Below are 27,925 nucleotides of genomic sequence, written 5' to 3'. Positions count from 1 at the left end.
CCATTATATGTTTGATGTGTAAAGATGGATAATTTAGTCGTAGATACATGATTTTTGTTATAAGTTGTCATTGGCTTTGAACTAGCTGTCAGTAACTGAGAGTTCTCACAGATCTGTACTATTGTTTTTTATTGTAAGGATATACCCGGCTACGTGCACTCTGTGTTTTTATTAGATATATTTCTATTTTCACTTTCTGATGAGTTGAGCCTTTTTCAATTCTATTGATTTCAATAGTTCGTTTTTATGTCGTACTGTTACTGTTACACACCACTGTCCAGGGTTAGGGAAGGTTTGGCTTCCACTAACATGTTTAACCCCGCCACATTTTGTATTTTTGTGCCTGTCACAAGTCAGGAGCCTGTAATCCAGGGGTTGTCGTTCGTTGTTGTGTTACATGTTTGTTTTTCCGTTCATGCTATTGACGATAAATTAGGACGTTAGTTTTATTGTTTGAATTGTTTTTATATTTGTAATTTAGGGGCCTTTTTATAGCAGACGATGTGGTATGGGATTTGCTCATTGTTGGAGGCCGTAAGGTGACCCATGGTTGTTAATTTTTGTGGCATTCGGTCTTTTGTGTAGAGTTGTCTCATTTGCAATCATACACATCTTCTTTTTTTATATTTACTACAAATAAATCAAATTGTAACAACAATGACTGTCTTTTTCCTAGATTCAGATATTCAGTTTTCACCTGAGAAACTAAACTAAAACATTTACAACAAAAGGAACGATTTATCTTTAATTTACCATTGTTAGTTTTCCTTTTTCTAACGGTTATGTCCCTTTGTTACCGTTTACCAATCACGTGATAATGGATAAATGGTTTAAAGGGGATTTGACTTTCAAATTTATGTTCACTGATTTGACTTAAATTCTCATATTTGATATACTGTAACAACATACTAAAACGTATATCTAAATTACAATAAGTCTGAAATGAACATTTACAATAAATGGACTCGAAAATATATATCAGTGTTTTGTTTGGTTTTTTTGGTCTAGACGCCATAGAATTAACCAGCGAGATGACATCTGAAGACTGCTCCGATGATCACATAATCCTATATAAGCATAAGCATAAAAATTATAATAACAGATTGCGACCTCGTGCAATTGGACTTTTCTAAGTCTGTTTGATTTCTTGGTCTAGGTTAATTAACCTATATAAGAATTATTTTTTTGTAGATCGAATCTGTGGACGAAACGGATCACGTATGTTTCACTTTCAATGTTGACTTTCTTTTAACGACTGAACACGAATAGTGCATGCGTAACTAATCTCTAGATAATGGGGTAAAATGAAGGTCACATGAATACGGATTCAGTGAGGTCAAATTATCAATTACTTTTTTCTTAGAAAGAAAATTTTCTGAAAATGACATTATCAAGATGCTTGAATTTTTGATTGACAACATATTTGTTCCCTTTGGAGAGCGTGTTTTTCAACAAACAATAGGTATTCAAATTGGAAATAACTGTGCTTCTCTTCTGTCTTGTTCCTCTATTCACATGAAGCTGGCTTCATACAAGCAATTATTATGAAGAGGGATAAAACGTTAGCAGTATCATTTAAAATTACTTTCCGCTATGTAGATAATTTCCCCTTACCAAATAATCCAAAATTTGATGACTATGGTAAATGCGTCTATCCCATCGAACTTGAATTAAAAGATACACCAGATGTTGTATGATTGCCAATGAGACAACTGTCCACAAGAGACCAAAATGACATTAACAACTAAATGTCACAATACGGCCTTCAACAATAAGTCTGTCTCATATCTTGACTTACTTCTAGAGATTCACAATCAGGGTAGGTTTAAGAAAACATTAACGACAAACGGGATTGTTTCAGCTTCCCAATTGTGAAATTTCCAGTTCTACGAAGCAACAGTCTAGCAGCGCCTGCATACATAGTTCTAGTATACATCTTCAAGTTGATATTTCAGGGCTGGTATTTCATATGATTTCCTTGAAAGAGGTTTGATGCTCACAAGAAAGCCATTTTACTAAGTGTTCCAAATGGTGGAGTTGAAATCACCCCTTCTTAAATTATATGAACGACATCACGATTTGGTTCACCGTTATGGAATATCCGTTTCACAGATGACAACTGACATTTTTTCGAAAGTGTGACCTACCAAATAAGACTTACTACCGGATTAGTACTAACAAAAGCCACAAGACGGGTGCCACACGTGGCGCGGGTTCTGCTTACCCTTCCGGAACATCTGTCATCACCCCTAGGTTTTGGTTGGGTTCGTATTGCTCAGTCTTTAGTTTTCCGTGTTGTATTTTGTGTTCTTTTGTTTGTCTGTTTGTCTGTTTGTCTGTTTCCTTTTTTGGCCATAGTATTGTCAGTTTATTTCGACATATGAGTTTGAATGTCCATTATGTTTCTTTCGTCTCTCGTTTGCAAATTAATTATTCGCCAGTGTGTGGCACAGACACAAATGAATGTATATTTCATTGCAGAAGCAAACATAATGCTATCGCAAAATTACATAAAATATAATGACAATAACGACAAAAAACTTGCAGGCGTTACAGAATTGGGAAACAGCTCTGGTAGCAATGATGAAGGTATACGGACATATAAAAACACATCTGCTTCCATTTTCTATATTTTAATTAGACAAAGATGACGTCACAAACAAAAATACAAATTACTTGCAAAAGGGGAACAACTCTCTCTTACACACAGAAACATATACTCCGACCATACATAACACAGAGAACAATACAATGAGGTCATATTAAGCACAGAACTACAACTGTTATGCAATGGTAATTTGAAATCTTAACTATATATACTAAATAATAAATATTGATACAAACATGATGTGTTACAAACGAAACTTTAAAGTGCCAATTAAAATACATATTTTCAATAAAATCACAATGTTGTAATCTGTATTTAATGAGTTTAAAATCATACGAACTAACGATGCTTAATCAACAGTAAATGATATTCATAAAGACAAGTTCCTCCACAATTAGTCAGTTACATATTTGGAATAAATTCATACAACGTTGGCGAATGAGAAGGTTGTGTAGTCGTCACATGTAACATTTACCAATATTAAATTTTCAAAATAGATATTAAATTTGGTTGAATTTCTTGCACTTTGAATGCATGCGTTTTTAGTGGCCATTTTTTAAATAGCGCCTTACGAATAAATTCTGACAGCAAAAAAATAAAATTACCAGGAAAGGTTCCTAGGGTCATCGTCAATCTTGGCATGCGTCCGTACATTTTTGATAAAAAAATAATCTCATCTGAAACTACTTGAAACCAAATTTAGTCACACTCATCAAAGAGGCATTTAGTTTATGAATAGAACTTAAGTGTATAATTCAAAAACAGCGATATAATCAGTTTGTTAAGATCTACCAAATTTTATTTCTGTAAAGAAAAAAATATTTTGCAGACTTCAAAATCCATAATTATTGCTTTTTTGACAAAAACTAACGTAGTTTTGTTTTGAAATTAGACAAAGAAAAACTGTAAACATGAAAAACTCTGCACCAGAAGCGCAATTCGTCAATTAGTAAAAATCAAATTACTTTTATTTTTTATGGAATTTTGGCAGACATTTTCAAATTGAAAGTTGGCGGATGATTTGTAACACATGGAAAAGCATATTGAAATCTTCCTGGTTACATTTTTCCTTTGACATCCTTGCTGAAAAAGTTGGTTTTTCAAAAATTGTGATGTTTACACAAACTAATTTTTCGCGAATTATGTTCAAATTTCATTAAAATGTACATCTTCATTATCGAGTTCAAGTCCTACTCCTACTTTGGTGGGCTTGTGGTCGTAATATGTATTTAACTGTTTGCAAAAGTATGAATTAATCGAAAAAGAAAGGATTTTCTTATCCCATGGTCCACGATGCTCTTCAACTTTGTACTTGTTTTGGCTTTCTAACTATTTTTTATCTGAGCGTCACTGATGACTTTCTGTAGACGAAATGTGCGTCTGTCGTATTGGATTACAATCCTGGTACCTTTGATAACTAATTACACCACTGTGTCGATGCCACTGCTGAAAGCTTAAGGTTTCAGCATAGTAGTCAGCACTTCGGTGTTGACATGAGTATCAATGATATGGTCATTTTCATAAATTTACTGTTTGCAAAAGTATGAATTATTTTTAAAAAATAAGGATTTTCTTATCCCAGGCATATATTACCTTTACTTAGTCGTATCGGGTTCAACATTTTTACAACTTCTTGGAGTTTTGGGTCCTCAGTGCTATGCATTCAATTTGACAACTTTGTACTTGTTTGGCTTTCTCGATATTTTGATCTGAGCGTCAATAAGAAGCCTTGTGTAGACCTTGCGACCAACCTGGCTTAATTAGCCTTGTGTAGACCTTGCGACCAACCTGGCTTAATTTACCTTTTCCTCATATACGTGATATTGTATACGTCGATACACAATCAAATACGTGAATAATGCAAATGCTCTAATAAAAACTTTCAATTTCAACTTTTTAAAAACCAAAGAATTTTTTAACGTCTATCGAGCATTAATATGTCATATATAATGAAATGACAGAAACAATAATACAAATTGATATCTAATGTAAGTTGTAAACATAAATCCCTCCAGGTCAATAATATCTCTCTCTCTCTCTCTCTCTCTCTCTCTCTCTCTCTCTCTCTCTCTCTCTCTCTCTCTCTCTCTCTCTCTCTCTCTCTCTCTCTCTCTCTCTCTCTCTCTCTGTGAGTTTTAAGCAGACAAGAATTACAGGAAGAAATTGACGCACAATCTTAAATATATCTATGTTACCAGCATTTGCAACATCTTACAATATTTGTAACGGTAGTCCACCATTTATTTCGAAGTTGTCTGCTCATTACAATATAAATTATAAAGTTCAAAGAAAATCCGGTAATGAGACTGAGGTCTGTATATTGCATGAATTTGTAAAATAATGACCATTCACTGACTATGTTAAAATGGCCCAGTATAAAAAGTAAAACTGTAACATTAAACACTGACTCTGATAAAACAAATATAATACAAATGAGTACTACTGTTAATGCTGATGTACGGTTTCTTTTCTGAACGGCCAAGCTATCAGTCCATGGAAGATTTCTTCTTAAAATTGTTAACTTGCATATAATGTAAACTGTAAAGACGACTACAATCAAACATGCTAGAATGGAACACCCGTTAACTATTGTATAAAGGTAAATGTAAATTTCAGACCGTTTAACACAGCAACTGCCTTGAATCTCTTCCATTAGCATAGTAAAATACAGAACAGGGGAATAAATACAAAAACAAAAGATAACTATACAAACTGAACAAATTATGCTCACAGAATTATTCAAATGCCGTTTGCTCCACATTGGAAAGAGAAGAACCGCAGTTTTCTGTAGACATAAAAGTGTTGTTAAAAGAACTGATACAAAGTGGAAGGTATACTTCAAGTCATAAAGTAAGCTATAAATGAAACATTGTGGAAAGTCAAAAATGTACCAGTGAGGCATTATTTCTCTGTAATCAATATCGTTACCATATATCTGATAGGCGATACATTTTGGAATTGTCATCAGGATTGCAGTAATCGTATCAGATATAGCAAGAGTCGAAAGGAGTAAAATGGATGGTGTTCGATTCTCCTTTTGCAGAAATACATATAACATGAAACCGTTTACAATTGTCACTTCTACTGCTATTGCGGATTCTAAATAAGCTACTATTGAAGATGATAATTGTAAACGAACCTGGCGGTATGTAGGTGGACATAGAACATGAATACAATTGTTTTTCCCATTAAACGCGATGATATTATCAATACTCAAGAGGTACGTGTCGTTTTCTTTCACAGGCAAACCATTCCAATAGATGTATTGAAGAAATTGTTCTTTGCATACTTGGTGTTTCAGTATGATATACACCGCTGCATATGATGTGTGCTTTGATAAAAGACCTGCTTTAAAGTTGTTCTTATCGCGTATTTCTTTCAACGAAAATTGAATATTTAATAGATTAGTGAAATAAACATATTTCCAGCAGATTGTCTCATTTGTAAGGAAATGGTAGATGTCTGCATTTGTTAATAAATAGTTTTCTGATTTCAAAAATACATTGAATTGTTCTGAACAGTGGCCAAATGTATCGGTAAAATATATCCGTACATTGGAAAAGTGTGGGAAAACGTCTTTGATGTAAGTAATATTGTAGGCAAGGGAAGAGTCACAAAATATGTTTTGAACAAACGTTCCATTCGGACAGTATGTAAAAAAGTCTTGTAAATATGCTGTATCTATAAAACCATTGAGAAACATATGTAGTGCGAGGCGAACACAGTTCTTGCTAATGGTCACTGAAATAAAGTTGAAGTCATCAAACCATAATAGAAGCGACTGACCTGATTTGTGGACAAAATATGCCCTTCCCAAAGCAGACGGCAATACAATTTCTGTAAAATCCATAATTTCGCATTTGATCTGGTTCCCATATTCTAAAAATTTATAAAAAAAAAACAACGTTTTAAATTACATTCAAAATATGTAAAACAAATACAAGGCAACAAAACACTTGATTGAACGGTAAATAAAATAAACAAATATCTATCAAGCGACTGTTACTAATTCTGGTTCTCTCTCTCTCGGCATTTATAAAAAGAAGATGTGGTATGATTGCCAATGTGACAACTCTTCACAAGAGACCAAACAAAGCAGAAAGGAACAACTATATGTCACCAAACGGCATTCAACAATAAGTAAAACAAAAACGCATGAAGAAATGTACTTGTAAATGTTCACGTAATGCATTTGTTAACACCAAAAAAGTAAAGTTATTAGATTTGAACGATACAGAAACATGAACAAATAGTTGAGTGTTGTAAAAATATAACATGTGGAAGATACCACGGAGCCATTCAAAACTCATAAGTCGGGATAAAGGGAAAACACCATATTAAAAAATGAAAACAACACAGTTGTAACTGTATTTTTACCACTTCCAGAAAAAACACAAAACACAAACAGTCAATAATTTGTTGCACACGAACAACTCACAATCATATTTATCGAAAGAAGAACAAAATCCCAGGCCCGAGATAAAGGTCATGATACAGCTCTCGTAGACGACAGGTTATATAATGTTGAATTACATTTAGTTTAGACTATCTTACACCACCATATGATTATTCTTATTTGTTTATTAATTCATTTTTCGATATTTATCTTATCATTTGTGATCATTAGCATTATTGGAGATTACTATCCAAAGATTAACTGTTGTGTATTGATCACTCAATTTCAATAACCTCAATAACAAGTCCGACTGCCACATATGTAAATAATCTGCAATCGCAAGTATCATATGTTTATGCTCACATATTGTTTGCTCAAGTCCAAAAAATGTTTTAACGACTTGCTTTTTATAAGAAACACTCAAGTCTAAACATTGGAAAGCCAGGGATGTTAAAATTCCTAGAAAAAACATAAGAACTATATGTATATGACAAAAATAGACCTAAAACTAATAGCCCAACTAACCTTCAGCCAACTTTACCTGTGGAGTAAGAACCTTAATTTCTATTGCTTTTTATGAACGACATTTAAAGTTAGAAATATATGTTATAATAACATAAACGGTTCCAAATTTTCTGCACCAGATGCGCATTTCGACAATCAATGTCTCGTCGGTGATGCTCTATGGAGGACAACATATTTGAAAATCCAAAGCAAAATATGAAGAGCTATAAACAAAAAAAGGACCAAGGAGTATAGCCAAGGCCAGGCAAGGAATCGGAGCTTTGCATTATAGTTATATCCCGTAGTGTATAACAAGCTTACACCCGATGATATACCATATATTTGTTAAAATTCATTATAAAATGAAAAAGAGCGAATAGAATATTTAATGACAATAATTTCTTTTTTTGTTACATGAAACCCCACTAGTAACCTTACTTTGGCTAAAATCGTCGTTCAAACTATGACAAGATTTTACAGATGCCAAAGTTGATGTCTTGCGTATTCACTTTAAATCCATGTGCTAATATTGATAAACAGGTCAATGTTGACAATTTCGTTCATTCTTATTACGAATAAATACATCATGCTTTTTGTTTGCAGTTGTCAATATGGATGGGTATACGACAGACGACATTTTGAGTCAAGCGTTGGATTTGGTTGAAGAGACTAAAGATAAAGGCAATATTATAACCAAAAGTACTAACCTGTATCAGTTTAATGAAGGTAATCATAGATGTATTTTATATGTTACGGTTTTATGAAATGAAATTCCCCCTCCCCGAATAATCAAGCATTCATAATCGGATATACTGAGGAATAGATGTTTCATGATTAGAAACCCGACGACCGGACCCCGTTCAACATACAAAAATGCAGATTGAATATTTAGAAACTCCCTTCTATAATTGGCTATTTCCTGTTTACAAACGGTCACTTCTGATTGAACATTTCAAGGTCATATGTCTATTAACATAATGCAAGACTCCCAAGGCTTTATCGTGTGTAAATATGAATAAACAGCAAAGGTCAAAATCTAAAACAGGTAGAATAAAAAAAAAACAAAAAAAAACCAAACGCCAAGGTAAATTCCTAAAGGGGGAGTCCATAAACACTGACACAGTGACAATGATTAAACTTATCATAGTTACCATAGTTACCAGGATTGAAATTTTATATTTACGCCAGACGTGCGTTTCGTCTAAAAAAGACTGAGGGTTGAGATCTCATAAACATGTTTAACCCCGCCGCATTTTTGCTCCTGTCCCAAGTCAGGAGCCTCAGGTCTTTGTTAGTTTTGTATTATTTTAATTTTAGTTTCTTGTGTACAATTTGGAAATTAGTATGGCGTTCATTATCACTGAACAAGTATATATTTGTTTAGGGGCCAGCTGAAGGACGCCTCCGGGTGCGGGAATTTCTCGTTACATTGAAGACCTGTTGGTGACCTTCTGCTGTTGTTTTTTTCTATGGTCGGGTTGTTGTCTCTTTGATACATTCCCCATTTCCATTCTCAATTTTATCATCAGTATCTTTTAAGAAACCACATCACTAATTGTCAATATAAGGGAGGATAATGATTTTCCGTAATAAAGGAAGGAGAATTTAAAGTTGCTAATTTGGGTAAAACTACAGGGTTTTTTCGAAGTCTGACATGACTTTGCTTTAGGCAACATTGAAATCAGAAACCATCGTTTAAAAACACTTGGTTGTCTTATGCGGGACGCAAACGAACTTAATATAATGCTGCTGCTTTTTAAACTTGCTAAATTTGTTTAGAAGTTTAATCTCTTGAACTATTACAATGACATATGCTTAGAGTGTTTTCAACATTAGCTTTTAAAATACAATAAAATAGTAAAAGTCACTTTACTTTATTCAAAAGCATCAGAAAACAGTGTAAAAAAGATTAAGTGAATATATAAAACAAAAAATGCTCAATAAGTTGGCATTAATACTTACTAATTTTTTCCAAAGAATAAATTTCTACAGTTGTTGCTAATGATATACCATAGTTATATATATGGTCTGTGGTCTGCTCTGAAGATACATTATCATCATCTATGTGTGCCGTGGTCTGCTCTGAAGATACAACAAAGTCATTCCTGTATGTTGGTGTCCAGTTATTTTTGTATGTAGTGTTCTGCTCTATATACACAGCACATGTGGTTCCAAATTTAGATACACAAAACAAACTGACAAAGAGAAAGACTAAGAACATGTTTGCCATGACTTAAATGAAATTCGTTCAACTGTTGGACTGAGAGACACGATGTGACATATCCAACAGTTATGTGATATTTGACAAACCTGGATAAAAACGATAAATATTTTATAAAATAATATTTGTTTTCTAATGTCAGCAATACATTTAGGACTTAAATATCACTGAAATATTTCGTAATGTAATGACGATAGTTTAAAATCAGATAAAAAGGTTTGAAAACAGTGTATCGACTGGATCTCTACACATTTAAAAGGTGGAAATCTCTAAGTTCCAGTTTTCAGAAATGAGCTTTATACAATTTTGAAAGCCAATTAATTTACTTGATAAATTGGTTGACTTTCAACTGTTTCGTGTAAAAAGTAATATCACAAAAATACTGAACTCCGAGGAAAATTTAAAAAGGAGGGTCTCTAATCAAACGGCAAAATCAAAAACTCAATCACATCAAACGAATGGAGAGCAACTGTCATTTTCCTGAATTGGTACAGGTATTTTCTCATGTAGAAAATGTTGGATTAAACCTAAAAAAGTTGATTGACGATGAGTTAGGTGTACCATTATCTCAGCATTCAGTATTTCTTTATGGAACGCCGGGACTGTCTTATAGTGTAAATATTTAATGTGTTTTGTCGATTTGCCGTTACGTCCTGTCATTTCTTCTTTATGTTATGTGCAGATGCCTTTATTTCCTGCCACGGCATCTCTGTATTATGTAAAATTAGTAATTTGTTTGGTCAAACAATTGTATGATATGTCATTGCTAAACTTTGTTGTGTAAAATATGCATTACATTATGCTGTAACTACTATATATTCTGTGAATACTTCGAAACTTTACGATCAACTACCTTTACATTCTCTCATATTTTATCTATGTTGTGTCTATTCCTCTTTTACGTAAGTCAGTTAATAATTGCGTCTTGTCTCAAGTGTTATTGTTATGTCAAATGTTCTAAAGGTTTTGTTTTGATACACCTTTGTTCTATGTAAATCTCATGATATTATAGTTTTTTTGGCGTTATGTTGTGTTTATACATAGGTATGTCTAGTGAAAAACACAATACATCATGGTATAATTCATAAGCGTTTTGCCGAACAATTGATAATCTCTGTGAGCATTCATTACGTCAAGTGCAAATGCCTTTTACATTATGTGCAAACAACTAATACGTTTTGTGCAAACCTCGTTTACCTTATGTGCAAACATCGTTCACCCTGTGTGCAAACATCGTTTACCTCATGTGCAAACACCTATTACGTTATGTGCAAATACCTATTAAGTTATGTATACAACTACATCATTATGTGCAAACACTATTACGTTCTGATAAACGCTTTTTTGACACAGATGAAAACAAAACGCATCAATGATATGCATTTTGAAAATGAAGAAAATAAAAAGTTTGACCTTTCTATCAAACTGTGGATTTTTATATTAATTATATTGATTGGTGTAAAAATGCTATATACATACAATGTATCTAGTTTTATGGGAAATTATTTTGCTCTTCTTTAAGAGTGTGCGTTATGCATCCATGCTTTGAACATTTGTTCACTTTACTTGTTGAAAATTGTAAAAAATAAACAGACACGACACTAGTTTTCAAGATGTGCAACCGAAAAGAACAATACGATATAAAAAGGAAGATGTGGTACGAATGCCAATGTGACAACTCTTCACAAGAGACCAGGATGATTTTTTATTATCCTCCCAGTAGGGTTTTCATCTAGCGAGAAACGTGTACTAGATTAATGCTACAAATGTAATGACGTCTCCCACGATTCATGTAGCAGCTAAGGAATTCTACAAAATGTTTAAGATTTTATTTTCGTTCATTTCCTTAACAGTTGTGAATATTATTATGAATAACCTTCCTAAGACTTATTATTTCCTCCGTCCCTGAAAAGGAGCGTTGAGACGGGTGGGTGTCCTGAAAAGGGGTGGTCAGGTGACCCGCTCCTCTTATCTGACAATTGTTTTTAAAACTAACAGGGATGTTGGAAAAATCTGATCAGATTTTAAATCAGACAGGTAGAAGGGTGTAACAAAAAGCTGCAATTTCTCCAAAAAAAACCTATTTTTTTTCATATTAAAAACTGCCTTATCCTGTAATCCACAAAAATGACGCATACACATATTTTTTTCTGAGGGTTATCAGCCTTGTTTCACCTTCACTGGCCATACTAGAAATTAAATCCCGCAACTTGACATACTGATGTAGTTATTATACATAACTTAATAGGTATTTGCACATAACGCAATAGGGTAAACTATGTTTGCACATAGGGTAAACGATGTTTGCACATAGGGTAAACGATGTCTGCACATAGGGGGAACGATGTTTGCACATAAAGTAAACGAGGTTTGCACAAAACAAATAAATGTTGTGCACATAATGTAAAAGGCATTTGCACATGATGTAATGAATGCTCACAGAGAGTATCAATTGTTCGACAAAACGCATAGGAACTATACCATGATGTATTGTGTTTTTCACTGGAGAAACATATGTATAAACACAACATAACGCCAAAAGACTATAATATCATGAGGTTTACATAGTGCAAATGTGTATCAAAACAAAACCTTAAGAACATTCGGTATAACAATCACATTTGAGACAGGACGCAATTATTAACTGACTTACGTAAAAGAAGATTAGACACAACATAGATAAAATATGAGAGAATGTAAAGGTGGTTGATCATAAAGTTCCGAAGTATTCACAGAATATATAGTAGTTAAAGCATGATGTAACGCCTATTGTTCACAACAAACTATAGCAATGACAAATCATATTACTGTTTGACCAAACAAATAACTAGTTTGACATAACCCAGAGATGCCGTGTCATGAAATACAGACATTAGCACATACCATAAAGAAGAAACGACAGGACGTAAAGACAAAGCGACAGAACACATTAAATATTTACACTATAAGACAGTTCCGGCGTTCCATATTTCTTCACTAACAAGATCTATAACATATATTTCTTAAATTTTCTTTTGATAAATTTGATGTGTTCATATAAGAACTATGATTCCGACTGATAAGTTGACCTAAGGTTGGGTTTGCTATTCTCCTTAAGGTCATTTTGTAATTTTCCATTGAGCTCAGTTATAACTTCCCATTTGAACAGTCTAATTAATCTTTAATTGTTTATAGAACTTTTTACGAGCATAACTGTCAGAAGAATTCCTAAGGTAAAACTTTCCGAAACTGTGCAAGATGCTATAAAGGTTGAAATGGAAAAATCAGTTCTTGAGTAGAAATGTTTAAATTTGATCTAAGGTAAAACCGCCCCAAGCTTAAAGACGTTATCAGAGCAGCTCTCGAATTGTGATTTAGAACAGTAACAGAGAGTCGTATCTTCACTGTAGGTCATATTAAAGATAACCTGATGATTGAATAGTAAATATGGTTACAGTCTTGGTATATGTTTTAGTTGTTTTGTTTCTCTATGTTTGCAATAATTCAATATACACAGCGTCGGTATCATGTTCCCAAAGGTCTCGAAGAAGTGATGATTTATACCAGAGATACTAGTTAGCAGAATTTACAAAACCTTATGTAACGAAATATATGTATAGATATAGATAGATGACCACTAAACTGTAGCAGTGATCACATTTTACATTGTTTTTCGTCTTTCTTTCCTCGTTCATGTCCTCTTTGTAGGTGAACTGTTTTTTCTGTTTACATGTACTATATTTAGAAATAAGGAGATTAATAAACTCATCATAGATACCAAGATTGAAATTTTATATTTGCGCCAGACTCTCGTTTCGTCTAATAAAGAAACATCAGTGTAGCTCGAAACCAAATAACTTTTAAAAAAGGCCAAATTTAGTATGAAGTTGAAGAGCATTGAGGACCAAATTTTTGAAAGTTTTGCTAAATACAGCTAAGGCAATCTATTCCTTGGGTAGAAAAAGCCATAGTATTACAAAAATTAAAAAAAAATTGCAAACCGTTAATTTGATCATATCAATCTTAACTCATGTCAACACAAAATTTGGTTTTTAAGCCAGATGCGCATTTCGTTTACAAAAGACTCATCAGTTACGCTCAAATCCAAAAACGTTTCAAAGGCCAAAATAAAGTAATCTTGGGATAATATGTGTAGAAGATGCTGTATTTTTTTGGTGTCATGTTTCAACATTTAATAACATTAACGGTACCAATTTTTCTGCACCAGATGCGCATTTCGACAATACATGTCTCTTCAGTGATGCTCGTGGCCAAAATATGTAAAATCCAAAGCTTATTTAAAAGATAAAGAGCTATAATCCAAAAGTTCCAAAAAGTATAGCCAAATCCGTGAAAGGAATCAGAGCTTTGCATGAGGGAGATACATTCCTTAATTTATAATAATTTGTATTATTGTATAGCAATATAATATTTCCCACAGAACGTAACCAAAAGTTAGCGTGCAATAAATCTAATATTGCACTAGTGCAATAAATCTTCAAAATTCATGACGTCACCAACGTTTAAATCTTAGTTTAAACCAAGTTTAACTTTAAAATATTATATTGCTATACAATAAAAGGGTTATTGCATGAATATTGGGGAATATTGTCCCTCGTAGAACATATATTGCACTCGCAAGCTCGTGCAATATAAAATTCTACTCGGGACAATATTCCCCAATATTCATGCAATAACCCTATAATATTATATAACGGCAAATTTAATAACACAAAAAAATCCGTATTTTCATGCAAGTACCGGAGTACTGGCTACTGGGCTGGTGATACCCTCGGGGACTAACAGTCCACCAGCAGAGGCATCGACCCAGTGGTAGTAATAACATTAAAGGTACCAATTCTTCTGCACCAGATGCGCATTTCGACAATACATGTCTCTTCAGTGATGCTCGTGGCCAAAATATGTAAAATCCAAAGCTTATTTAAAAGATAAAGAGCTATAATCCAAAAGTTCCAAAAAGTATAACCAAATCCGTGAAAGGAATCAGAGCTTTGCATGAGGACGATACATTCCTTAATTTATAATAATTTGTAATATTATATAAAAGCAAATTTAATAACACAAAAAAATCCGTATTTTCATGCCAGTACCGGAGTACTGGCTACCGGGCTGGTGATACCCTCGAAAATTTGCATCTAGAATGCGATATCCTTTGGCAATATCAAAGAAATTATAGTCAATTCATACCCTTACCATTTCGTACCCCGATTTCGTAATCTCACAAAAACCATTTTGTACCCTGATCATTTCGTATCTTGACCATTTCGTACCTCATGGAAGATTTACATGCATGCCATTTCGTAACTCATGGAAAATTTATATACATACCATTTCGTACATCATAGGCAATTTATATCTGTTTCATTGATGTGCGATTTCGTATCTCATGGAAGATTTATATGTATGCCAATTTGTATCTTATGGAAGAATTATATGTATGCCATTTCGTACCTCATGGAAGGTTTGTATGTATACTATTTCGTACCTCATGGAAGAATTATATGTATACCATTTCGTACATCATGAAATATTTAGAAGTATACAATTTCGTACCTCATGGAAGGTATGAAATATAAGAATGTTTAAAATCCTATTAACTGTCGGAAAAGACACCGTTATCCTCATTAACAATTTGTACAAAACACTATTATTGATACAAATTACGTATCTTTTATAGCTGTTAACTAACGTGTATCCTACTCAATGAAACAATTAATGAGGGATATTATTACCGACCTTGTTAACAGTCACCAAACGTCTCAATTCCTATTCGTGGCGGTGTCAAATAAATTTTCGTACTTCATACAAATTTGCTTCAGTTATAACTTATTCCCGATTTCAGACTACAAAAAGTAAAATAACAAAAATGCATGAATTGTAATATCTGGCATACAAGTACTGAAGGACGCCTCCGGGTGCGGGAATTTCTCGCTACATTGAAGACCTGTTGGTGACCCTCTGCTGTTGTTTTTTATTTGGTCGGGTTGTTGTCTCTTTGACACATTCCCCATTTCCATTCTCAATTTTATGTTTATTATTGCACATATATATAATGTATAAGATGTGTTATCAGTCAGATAGGAAGTGGTCAATTTAAGTCCTCTTATCTTTCTATTACTTTACATGATTATATATGGGTGACAAACTCAGTACGTTGTATATTGTACCTATGACGGAATTGACCCAAGTTTTATGTATATCAGTGAAAGATTGTTGGACAGAACTACATACGGAAGTTGCCATCAGTTGATTAACAATGAGGGAAGCAATAGTCTTGTTGGTAGTCTTTGTAGCTTGTCAGGTATATTTTTATAATTATGTCCTTTTGTTAGTCAAGGAAACCTCGATTCTTTTCTCCAGTCACTGCTATAGTTATGTAAGCAGAGTTTTAACAATTAGACGGAAGAGATAAAACGAAAACCGGACAATTCATAAGAATAACGTGACTAAATATTGGGATATACGTTTAAAAGACGCCGACACAAAACGGTCTGATATGTGTATTATTGAAGTTTTTCGGTACAATTAGTTAGAGTTGTAAAGTTTAATTATAATTCGTACTTGCAGTGTATTGGTTTTTCTTATCAGCTTGGCAAGAAATGGCCATTGTATTTTTGTCATTCCGTTTTTCATCAATATTTGAAATATAATAGACATTTATGTATTTGAACAAAAACTGTCAATTCCATATCTAAACTTATTGTATTTGCGTCCATTCATAACATGTAAAGTATAGTTGAAAGTACCTTTTTCAGGCCGTGTTTCTCAACTTGAAACACGATTGCAAGACAAACAACGATTGCCCAAATACACATTGTTGTGTGACTGATTTCCATGGTGACACGTGTTTCCATTACCAAAACGAATCGCAACCATGTCATCTAGCAGGACATACTATGCATTTATATAAATGTGGGTGCTCAACTGGTACGTAAAAATTATATAAACATCCATATTTATAGTTTTCTACCATTATTTTAGCTATTTAACGATATTGTCAAACATCAGATTTGACTCAAGGACTTCCAGCTAAAAAAATGATCCATTCTGTTTGAAATCACTGTCAGCTTATTGTTTAGTGGTCAACCAACTTGTATTAGTAGATCAATTGTATTTGCTGAATATAGTCATGGACAACTGCGAGTCCTTATTGGTTATTCGAATTACGTTTAGTCCGTTTTGGTAAATTTGGTACCGTTCATGTTATTTCTACTTTTTTAAATTAATCATGTTTTGTTATTGTAGGTTATACATGCCAGGGAATACATATTGATCCAGGACATACACTTCCGGACCCAGATGGTTCTATTCATCATGCTGAAGAATTACTGGGACAGGTTGGATATGGTTTATGTGTCAAGACTTCGACTTAAATAAAAATAAGTTAAATTCACAATTTTGTTCAGTCTATCATACACAAATTATTCTTTTTCGACAATATTGTTTCCCAACATAACTTTATCGTTACCAATAACAACTAATTCCTATGTTCATCCCTCTCTGAAAAATGTTGATACATATTTTCTTGGGTTTAAATTATTCAAAAAGGAGACATTTTCTTTCCCATAGTATGTATATTTTCCCGGATTTGTTCCATTTGTCGAAATCATAATCCAGTCCTCCTTTTCCTCGATTGTAAAATCACCTTAGAGGGTTTACCACAGAGTTTGTACATACCATGAACAACATGATTAATGCCTTAATTGACTTAGATTGTTTACTAACCCTTCCGAATAACCTAATGCCATACCGTTTGTTTTGTGGGGTTCGTGTTGCTGATTATTTGTTACTCTTTCGCCTTTTGAGCTTTGAATGATACTTTTATTTATTCCGCCCCTTTTTCACCTGTTTGTTCAAATGACGTTGTTAATCTAATCTGTTGAAAGGGATAACGTTTTTGACAGAATAATATCCTATGGTTGTTATCTAAAGAATTTGGTGTTAATGGTAGATCTTTGATTTTTTGTAATTCATTCATTACATTTTAGATTCTGAACTATTTAGAGCTTAACATGCAGTTGATGACTTTTGATCTTTTGTGTTTATTGGTTTCTATCCCTTTGGCGTAGTCCTCACATATCCTTATATTCACAAGAATGTGAAAACAGCAAGTTAAAGGCGTCTCCGTCTTGTCATGTTTTTGTTGTTGTACTTAAGTGTTCTGTTGTTTCGTTGTTCCTCTTATTGCTGATGTTTTCCCTCGATTTTAGTATGTAACCCGAATTATTTTTCTCTCAATCGATACATGACTTTTGAACAGCGGTATATTACTTTTGAAACAGATAACTTTTTAAAGCAATACCGAAAATATATCACGTGGGTTTACTTGTTGACTCTTTTCTGCTGTGTTAACTAGCAGTAAGACTCACAAGAATTTAATTCCATGGATTTTGCAGACAACTTATGCACATGTGTACAATATTTTTATATATGTAAGTGATACCATTTCCATTTAAGAAAAAATTCAGTGGTTGTTGTTTGTTTATGTGTTACAGATTTGTTTTTCGTTCATTTTTTTTTATATAAATAAGGCCGTTAGTTTTCTCGTTTGAATTGTTTTACATTGTCTTATCGGGGCCTTTTTTTAGCTGACTATGCGGTATGGGCTTTAGTCATTGTTGAAAGCCGTAAGGTGACCTATAGTTGTTAATGTCTGTGTCATTTTGGTCTCTTGTGGACAGTTGTCTCATTGGCAATCATACCACATCTTCTTTTTTATATTTACAATTAGCACAAGTTAAAATTTCAGTATTTTGTGCATGAAATAATGACTCAATTTCCTGACGCGTGTTTCACTGTTGTCAAAGACGACTTATATTTATCTAACACACGCTTTCTACTTCTTTATAAATAGCGTTAGAGTTTACTTTTTAAGCAAATTTGTTATAATTCTATATTTTGGGGCCAAAAAGGGATCCTGATTGGCCTAGTATGTTCGATAACTAATTTCAAAGGAGATTTTTTTTTTTAAGTTAACGACGACTAGCCCATTGTTATGAGTAAATCTCATTTAGCTCTTAGACTCTATTAAAATAACTTTTGCTAAACACAATACGTATTTTTTTAAATATTTTTTTGTTTTAATCTTCCACTGTTGACATATAAATATAGCAATGAACAGATGCAGGGTAGTTCTATTAGTTAGGAAAGATCATTTTATATTTTGTAATGGGGATAATGGATGTTTAATGAAATGAATGTGATAGTGTTTTGATCTGAAGATAAATAATATTGCCCAAAACCTGCTAAAAAATATTTCTGTACATTTAAATACACATCATCCATAAACTATTTTAAATACAAAAACGGTGTGTACGCAATGAAAAAATAAATCGACGAAAAAATATGAAATAAATAATCAAGTCTTGTAACGAGTGAAAATTAATATTTGTCGCATTACTTTGCTCGAAAGGCCAACCCCAACCAAAGAATTAAACTGGTCGATTTCTTAGCAGTTATATTCCTTTTTCTCTTCTTCTTGTAGGTTCAAAAGACATGTCTTAAATAACATTTGGTTGATTTCTGGACAGTTGTCTCATCAGCCGACATCTTTTAAATTTTTGTATATATGTGTCATCAGTCTCATGAAATTAAATTTGCTATATAATTTACTTTTCTGGAATAGCCATGTGTTCTTAATATTATTTGTTTTCTGATTTTTGTCCCAATGAAACTTACAATATACTGTTGCTGTGCAGTTTTTCTAAATAATTGAATGGTTGCTATGCACGTTTTCAATATAAAAAGATGGTAGCTAGGCATTTTCCTAATATAAATAAATGGATGCTAGGCAACACTATAAATAAATTATTGTTTACAACTAATATGATGACACCCGTAGACCTTTAAGGTTAGGTCTATGTTATAGTTTATATAGTCCTGAATGAAATCATGTATGGTCGCTAGGTACTTTTTTGTATAATAAGGGTGCACGTGGTTGCTAAGCACTTTTGACATGACCTTGACTTTTTATTTTTCATACGTTAATAAGTAGGTGCTTAAAACGTCCTGAACATTTTATCCATTTATAGTATGCCTCTTTCTATTACATTTCATTTCAAAATTCAATTAATATACACAAGATCAAATGACCTTTGACCTTTGGAGAAATTTATGGTTATTAAATTGCCAATAGTTTGCACATCATAGTCATTCAATAATTATTACTTTTTGAGGATTATTTTAATAACATGGCCACATTTTAGAGGTAAAATGGTAAAACTGACACATGTTTGTTTCCATAACAATCATCCTAGAACCCAATTTCCCAAACATTTTGTTATAATTTTTTTATAAGAAACATTGATACTATTCATTCATAACCACAGGTTTATAAATGGAGGTGGATGCAAAAATGTCTATTTTGTTCATACAAAATGTGTAAAATTTGTCTTCTGAACTATGTTGAAAAATGACCTCTGCTTCTGCGGTTGTGACAATATTCAGCCAAAATATTTCTTATATATGGCATTGCTATTTTGTTTGTTTTGTTTCATGTTTTTGAAAAATATTTATAAATATTATTAAATACAACCTGATTTTGATTACGAATGACTGCAACGTTGTTGTTTTTTCTATGCTAAATTCCTAAAATTTGCGGGAAATCGCATTCACTTGGTTGCCATGGCAACCATGGTCTAGCAACAGTTTGGTGGGCATTTTCTAACATGAATCACATGTTTTGGCTAAGTTTCATGACAATCGGTGACTATGTTTGCTGGACCCTATATAAAATGGTTGGTAATTACAGAGAATTGCTCTTAAATACAACTGTCGCAAAAGTTTACTTTGTTTGAAAAGATGCAGTCTAGATAATACATGCATATCATCCGTCTTACTAAAGCTGCACTTTAATTACGATTACAAATGTAATCCTTTTCTGAATACAACTTTTGATAAACTGTTTAAAATAGCTGACTCAAAACAAAATACTGTGTATGTTATGATTTCAATTGATGAACATGTCCCAATATCCGTATGAGTAGTATATATTGTGTGGCAGCAGCAAATATTTTTGCCACGTTGACAAAAATTTGTTCCCGCTAGCAAAATTGTATAATATATTTGTTGAATAATATCAAAATATTGGATTTTAAAATTTGTAGAAATATAAAAGACTGTTTTGATTTTTTCACACGTTGCATTTTGCAGACGTCAAGAAAATTACATAATATAACTGTTGTATAATATTAAATGAAAATTTTGTTTTTTCACTTATAAAAGAATGTTTTGATTTATTTTCCATCGCATTTAACATATAGACAATTTAAATTGTTAATATTTTGGATAAAGAAGTTAAAAGTAAAACTGAAAAAATAGAAGATTAAATGACTTCGCGTTGAGAGAAGAAATTTTATAAAACTTTTAAGTTTCATTTGTAACAAAAATGAATAAGAATTGAAAATATATTAATTAACCCTAACCCTAGCGTATATTGTAAAAACTATTATTATTATTTATTAAAACAATCCATACTCAAACATTAATTAAACCTTATCCATCTACCACTCTTATCCCAACCATATATCACGGAATTAATTACCCCTAATTTATTCCCTAATTAGACTATTGTTTTTATTTCTCATCCGGGTATTTAATTCCTCAAAATATTTGCAAAATGTCACCCATCAACACCATGTTTATATTCATCATCATTTGTTTCACAATGTCAGCTGTTTCATGCTCGCATGAATTGAGAGATGTATGCACAGTGGAGGGGGATACTCTCCATTGCAGATGGACTGGAGCAGGGCTCTACAACACCAGAATCCGACTAGATGTAAAGAAAGTCGTATTCGAAAGATTTTTTGTTGCCGGACAATTGGACCTTGCAAATAATAGAGACCTGCATTCAATTGAGATCAAACAAGGAAATTCTAAATGCAGCAATGTTTTAGCAGCACCAGAAACAATAACAATTGTTAATGGTATACATTGTGATGTAAGTATATAGGAAATTAGAAAAGAATAACAGAATAATAAGAGCTTTAAAGTAATCACGTAGTATTGTCTCTATATGTAAAGTGACTAGAAACAACCTAAACTATGAGCAGATCTTATATATTATTTATTAATTTTATTGTGTAAAACATTTCTTACATTATGTATATTTTTTTTTACAGAATGGAGTCATAGCTTCTACAACAACAACAGCAGCAACAAGAGTAACACCAGGATCCACATTGTCAATCGGCACCACTGATAAACAACTGGTAAGCATTTATCTGATATTTTTTTAATTAAAACGTCCGTTTTGTTTTCTATTTTTATTAGGAAATACATGTACATGAACGAGTCAATTTGTATTCTCTATAGTATAGTGCTTAAAAACAAATTAAAATGTGAAGGATAAGATTTTTTAATATCAACATTTTCATGAAATACATGATTTTATTTCTTTATTTCAGAAGTCAACACCACATGCACAGGAGGAAGACAAGGGTCTAGATAATATTAAGATCATTCTTATAATGATTTTTGGTAAGTATCTAAATTTAATTTATTTATTTGATTGACAAACAATATAAAAATAAAATAAATAAATAAAATAAAAATATATACATGTTCTAATAAAAACACTTATTTATAAATAAGAAAAAGATGCGGTATGAGTGCCAATGTATTATAGATCAAAGTATGACCTTCAACACAGAGCAAAAGCTCACACCAAACAGTAAGCTATAAAGACAATTCAAACAGAAAAACCAATGGTCTAATCTATTTATATATATCAATATATTTTATAATTTTTAAAGTAAGTGACATATTCAAATTTATCTTTACAGCATCTCTAGCATGTGTTATGCTCTTGTCGCTGATGTTATTTTGCATCTGCAAAAAGAAGAGAACTGCAAAAACCAATTTCCGCCAACACCAATTCTCCTTCAATGTCGATGCAGATTCACTATCCGAAATAGAAATTGCAGATTTTGTTAATACACCAAAAAAAACTGTTTAAGTTAATATCTATCTCTGTATTTACTACTTTTTAATTTGTAGAATATATCCTCATCGCAATTTATGAAAGGCTTCAAGAAATTATAAATTATTTTTTTCCACCACGTGAAAATAACAGACGAGTAGCCCCAGCACAACAACAACCACCAAGAATATTGAGAAGATCAAACAGGATATCTATTCGGCCACAGAGACTAACCTATGATTAATTTTCTAAACTTTTAAATTTTATGAAATTTTTTAAATTTTTTTTCTAAATTTTATATTTTTTTTATTTTTTTTTTTTCTAAATTTTATAATCTTTTTTCTAAATTTTATAAACTTATTTATACACTGTTATCTAAATTTTAATAATCACTGATGAGGATGTATTCTACAAATCTACTTATATTATGAAAAATTATATCACCAAAACTTTTCAATTTTCTTTCATTTGATTTATTTGGATTAGTTACACTTTATTTTAATTAAAGAAAAGATTTTGATTATACTCGCATTTCTCTACTCTCATTTTATTATATTGTAAATAGTAGTATACATGTAGTTTGTTTTTATAAATTCACCTTAGTTTATATGTTTCATGCTCATTCAAACCATAAATTTCATTATAAATCTATTCTTTTCATTAAATAATCTACTTTCTCTGGTATTAAAGTTCATTATTAATCTATTCCTTTCATTAAATTATTCTTTTTAGTTTTCCATTTACATATGTTTAGTTTTGTAATAGAAATAAATTAAATTAAAAAACAAATATGATTGGTATTATTGTATATATGTAAATAATATATATATGTATATAATGTTTGGAGAACTTTTTGTTTTTATGTTTACTTTATCATCATTTTCATCTTTGGAATTTTTTCATATGAGAATTTACAGCATCCAAATTTAATTACAACATATTATCGCATATTTTATCATATTGTGTTTGCTTAAACTTTTTTTCTTTTGTTTTTATTACTTTTTATAGTGCTATATGATTAAGTTAAACCTAGAGATAAATATATAAAAATTCTTGATTTGTAACCGCTGTCATGGTGCTTTCTATAACATGTTTTATGTGAAAAAAAATGGTGCATTACAAATGATGTAAGTTTTTTATAACCAAATTTCATTTGATAGTTCTCTTGTTTATATTATTTACAATTGTTATATAAATAGTGCAGAAAACTTGATTTGTTTTGAAACTTACTATGTTGTTTCATGGAATAAAGTATTTGTATTTGATATGTGTTAATAAATTAGACTTTTCTTAAACTTTTCCCACTGCATTGCTACCCCAATCAATGTGGATGATTACCAGTTGACACCATTTGTATATCATCTAGAAATTTGCAAACAAAAACTTTGCTTAATTAATTTTTATCTACTTTAAATTTATTAATTATAAAAGAAATATGGTTTAATTGCTGATGAGACAACTCTTCAAAGAGGTCAAACCACAAGCTTCAATCTCAAATCTTGTCAAGAAAATGAAATATTTACACAGGAAAAAAGAAGCTAGCTGAAAAAAAAGTCATGAACAAAACAAGATTCACCATTTACAATGATCCAAAGAAAAGAAAAGAGCATATCTAGAAATTTGCAAAACAAAAACTTTGCTTAAAACATTTTTATCAACTATTAATTATAAAAGATGGTAATCCACAAGCTTCAATCTCAAATCTTATCAAATGAAATATTTACACATGGGAAAAATTAGCTAGCTGCAAAAAAGTCATGAGCAAAACAATTAACTACGATCCAAAGAAAAGAAAAGAAAAAAGTAGCATGTAGGGGGAAAAATAGAGAGAGAGAGAAAAAGGAGATATGATCCACCATTGAAAATATGATCCAAAGAAAAGATGATCCAAAGAAAAGAAAAAAGTCGCTTATGTTCTAACGAAGGAAAAAATAGAGAGAGAGAAAAAGGAGATAGGATTCACCATTGAAACTATGATCCAAAGAAAAGAAAAAAGGTGTTTTAACGATGAAAAAAATTAGAGCGAGAGAGAGAGAGAAAAAAAAAGGAGATAGTAATGAGATGTAAAAATAATCGTCAAAATCCAACTCGATTTACCATTGAAAATATGATCCAAAGAAAAGAAAAGAAAATAGGTTTTGTTTTAATGAAGGAAAAATTATATATAGAGAGAAAAAATAGTAATGAGATGTAAAAAATAACCATCAAAATCCGGTTCGAACAAATCTATAATATATAATTGATCTTAAATAAAAACAATCAAAATTTATTGAGTAATGATCACTTTTCAAATTTGAAAGGTGATAAACACTTTATATTTAAACTGATGAACTAAGATTTAATGTAAACAGAAGGTGTATTATCCAAATACTGCCGCAATATTGGAGATCAATCTGACATGAAAAATCGCGATCGGGACAGATCTACACTGAAATTACATATGAATTAATAAAATGGTGTAACATGGATAATGGAAGGTTGGCGAGCCTTTAGGAGTAAATAAGTGTTGGAAACTATTATTCATAATTTAATGAAACGGAAGCTTTATTCCTTTATTAACGCGGTACACTCAATTCTATCATAAAGCGATAAAAATGATGAACCAGGTTGAGTACATGAGGGGATTTGGTGGAGAAGTAGAGCGGGCTGAGTTGAATTTTGGAAGAAAGAAGAACATTGCGGTTACACCGTACAAGGGATATGTTTATATCCACATAGGCAGTTTAACAAGTAGCAGAAGCATAACTCTTGGGACTGATGAGTTTAAAGAGCTATGCAATCTGAAGCCAGTTCTTTTAAAAGCTGAGGCAGAAATAAAAAAACAGGTTAGTGATTTCTAATATTTAGCAGTAAATATTTACATGAACATATAGCTAAATTATTATCGTTCAGCAGCAAATAGTTGAGCGTGATATATATTTTATTCTCTAAGAAATAGGAGCGATCTACAAAATTATTTTAAAGTAAGATATTGCGAGTGTTTAATAAAAGCACCAGCTGCAGATGTTTCACCTTATATGTTTTTTCGTAAATTTCACTACTGCTAGTAAGTACACATAATTTTCAAAGTTATTGAAAGCGAGTAAAAACTATATGATAAACGTTCTAATTATCCTTCAACAGCAAATAATTGAACATAAATATATACTTTATAGGTTTAATATACAACAAACGTTTTAGTTAAAAGTAAGTTATTGATAGAGAGTATTTACAAGCGGCTTGCGTTCAGCTGCAGATATTTCACTTGTTTCTGGGTTGATTTCACCACTGTTAGTATTAATTTTCAAAGTTATTGATAGCAAGTAAAAAATGTTTTGATAAACGTTCAGTTGCAGATATTTCAACATTTTTGTTTCTAGGTAAATTTCTCAACCGCTAATAAATACGAATTTCTTTCCCACAGCAAACGTTGATTTATATGATTTCTTACACGTTCAATTGTTTTTATTATATATTAATTTTTTTAGCTGCAAAAACCTAGCAGGAAAAAGAAGGTTATAGTTGTTGAAGAGAAGAAGAAGAAGAAGAAGAAGAAGAAGAAGAAGAAGAAGAAGAAGAAGAAGTAGAAGAAGAAGAAGTAAAAAAAGTTACTTTGAAAAGAAAGGTAAAACAACTTTTGTTTTTTTTTTTCTATGTAAATCAAAATAAGTAGTTATAATTTTCAAGTTTATGAATTTAAAGTAATTATCCAATTAAATGTACCATAAAAAGAAAAAAAAAAAAAAAAAAAAAAAAAAAAAAAATTGAAAACATTGAAATAACTTTAAAATTTTAAGATGATTTTCTATATTATGATATTCTTATTTTAGAGAAAGGTGATTGCTATCAGCGATAGCGATGAGGAGGCGGGAGTGTCAGAGTCGGACGTCAGAAAGGTGATTGTTGCAGCAGAATCTGGCCCGTTCAAGGGGCTAAAGAAGAAAAAGAAAACAGCTGGAGCTGGATTCATACTTTCTGAAGCAGTTGAAGATGGCGAGTGAAGATAACACCAGTAAGTGATCAAATTTTTATTCTGTTTCTAATATGTTCTTATATACAATAGTTAGGATAGAAATCATTTATAACTTAGCAACATTTTTCCAATCAAAGATTGATTTATCAATATGTGAAATACTCGCTTTAAGATAAAACCATTGCCTTTGATTTAAAGCGATCTCATTTCTAAGAGGATCATTTCTCAATAATACAAACAGTTCACTATTCAATATACATGTATTTACAAAAATATCTTCAGATAAAGCAAAAGTGTCCATTTTATTACAAAATAAATCGTTTCCGCTACTGTTTCGTTTAACATCATCAGATATGAATGGAGGATCATTTTCACTGTTTAATGGCCCATTTATTAATATAACTGCTAGAGTTATCGAACAGAATAACAATCCGACAATTTTCATCTTTGCACCAAGCCAGTGCAGTTGTGGAAACTGGTCACTGATTTCAGCTGTATCCATATTGATAAAATTGTAATCATGCTCATCTGTCATTTTAAGTGAATATTCTTCCACATTTGCACTACTCAATTCATCCTTTTCATTTATTTTAGAAATCTCCATTATGAAATCCAATTTCTTAATACAGGTGTCGCACTTTGTTCATTTGTTTTCATGCATGTATCTGTAGATTTATGATGTGAAAACTATTTTACTAGAGTTTATGTATCTTATTTATTTCTTTTAGCCAATCAGAACAGAAAAAGGACAATGGGAGAAGAAGTAGAAAAAAAGACACTGAGTGAAAAACGAAAGCGGTCAGCTCCACCTTCATTAAGAACTTTATCTGTTGCATGTATTTATAATAAATTAACAACAAAATGTGATATTCAAATGAGAGATTTTTTTTGTAAAATTCCCTCACCAATTTTAATTATTTTTATGGATTATGCAGACTTTCAATTTGTTTTAAATCCTGGATTTGCCGAATTAGATGTGTTTAATGCTGCCGAGGAAATTTTTGATCAAAGATATCAATTAAATAAAATGATAAGGGAATGCAGCCATTTCACATCTGAAGAGATATTCATTCATTTAAAGAACGTCCCAGGGTCTGTTTTAAATTCACTCGGACTTTCGTTCAATAGGGAGAACTTTTCCGATATTTTAAGGAAAATATTAAACATGCGATTTTCACGTGTTTAATTTACCAAAGAATATGTCTCATATATTTTAATCTAAAATTTAAGAAATTTATTTGTAATATTTTCATCGTGTTTGAAGGTCTTTTTCCCCATTGCACAATGTATTTCACTGGTGCGTTTGAAGGTGTAATTCCCCA

At 31.7% G+C, this 27,925-nt stretch overlaps 2 protein-coding genes across 3 annotated transcripts; both read left to right on the top strand.

Moving 5' to 3' along the window:
* The first annotated feature begins 15,873 nt into the window (after positions 1-15,873).
* On the top strand, positions 15,874-17,125 carry LOC139518377 (uncharacterized). The gene is made up of 3 exons (XM_071309931.1): positions 15,874-16,030; positions 16,485-16,656; positions 16,975-17,125. Exons 1-3 carry the CDS (start codon positions 15,986-15,988, stop codon positions 17,100-17,102), a joined length of 345 nt encoding a protein of 114 aa, XP_071166032.1. The 5' UTR covers positions 15,874-15,985; the 3' UTR covers positions 17,103-17,125.
* A 4,221-nt stretch (positions 17,126-21,346) lies between these two features.
* On the top strand, positions 21,347-23,916 carry LOC139518960 (uncharacterized). 2 transcript variants are annotated; one of them, XM_071310659.1, is made up of 4 exons: positions 21,347-21,670; positions 21,852-21,941; positions 22,137-22,209; positions 22,729-23,916. In XM_071310659.1, exons 1-4 carry the CDS (start codon positions 21,347-21,349, stop codon positions 22,893-22,895), a joined length of 654 nt encoding a protein of 217 aa, XP_071166760.1. In that variant the 3' UTR covers positions 22,896-23,916. The 2 variants fall into 2 exon arrangements, with proteins under 2 accessions (XP_071166760.1, XP_071166759.1); XM_071310658.1 differs by having other exon boundaries at positions 22,515-23,916.
* Positions 23,917-27,925: the final 4,009 nt, after the last annotated feature.

Source organism: Mytilus edulis, chromosome 4 (genome assembly GCF_963676685.1).
Source record: "Mytilus edulis chromosome 4, xbMytEdul2.2, whole genome shotgun sequence".
In the NCBI taxonomy this organism is placed as follows: Eukaryota; Metazoa; Mollusca; class Bivalvia; order Mytilida; family Mytilidae; genus Mytilus; species Mytilus edulis.
The sequence above is the reverse complement of the archived record's forward strand: the minus strand, read 5'-3'. Positions and strand labels throughout refer to the sequence as shown.

Bases quoted from the DNA above. Each gene is read 5' to 3' on its own strand.
- LOC139518960 (XM_071310658.1), top strand. From the start codon at position 21,347: ATGTCACCCATCAACACCATGTTTATATTCATCATCATTTGTTTCACA. The intron at 21,671-21,851 runs GTAAGTATATAG...TTTTTTTTACAG, and splicing joins TTAATGGTATACATTGTGAT to AATGGAGTCATAGCTTCTAC. The intron at 22,210-22,514 runs GTAAGTATCTAA...TTATCTTTACAG, and splicing joins CATTCTTATAATGATTTTTG to CATCTCTAGCATGTGTTATG.
- LOC139518377 (XM_071309931.1), top strand. From the start codon at position 15,986: ATGAGGGAAGCAATAGTCTTGTTGGTAGTCTTTGTAGCTTGTCAG. The intron at 16,031-16,484 runs GTATATTTTTAT...TACCTTTTTCAG, and splicing joins TAGTCTTTGTAGCTTGTCAG to GCCGTGTTTCTCAACTTGAA. The intron at 16,657-16,974 runs GTACGTAAAAAT...TTGTTATTGTAG, and splicing joins TAAATGTGGGTGCTCAACTG to GTTATACATGCCAGGGAATA.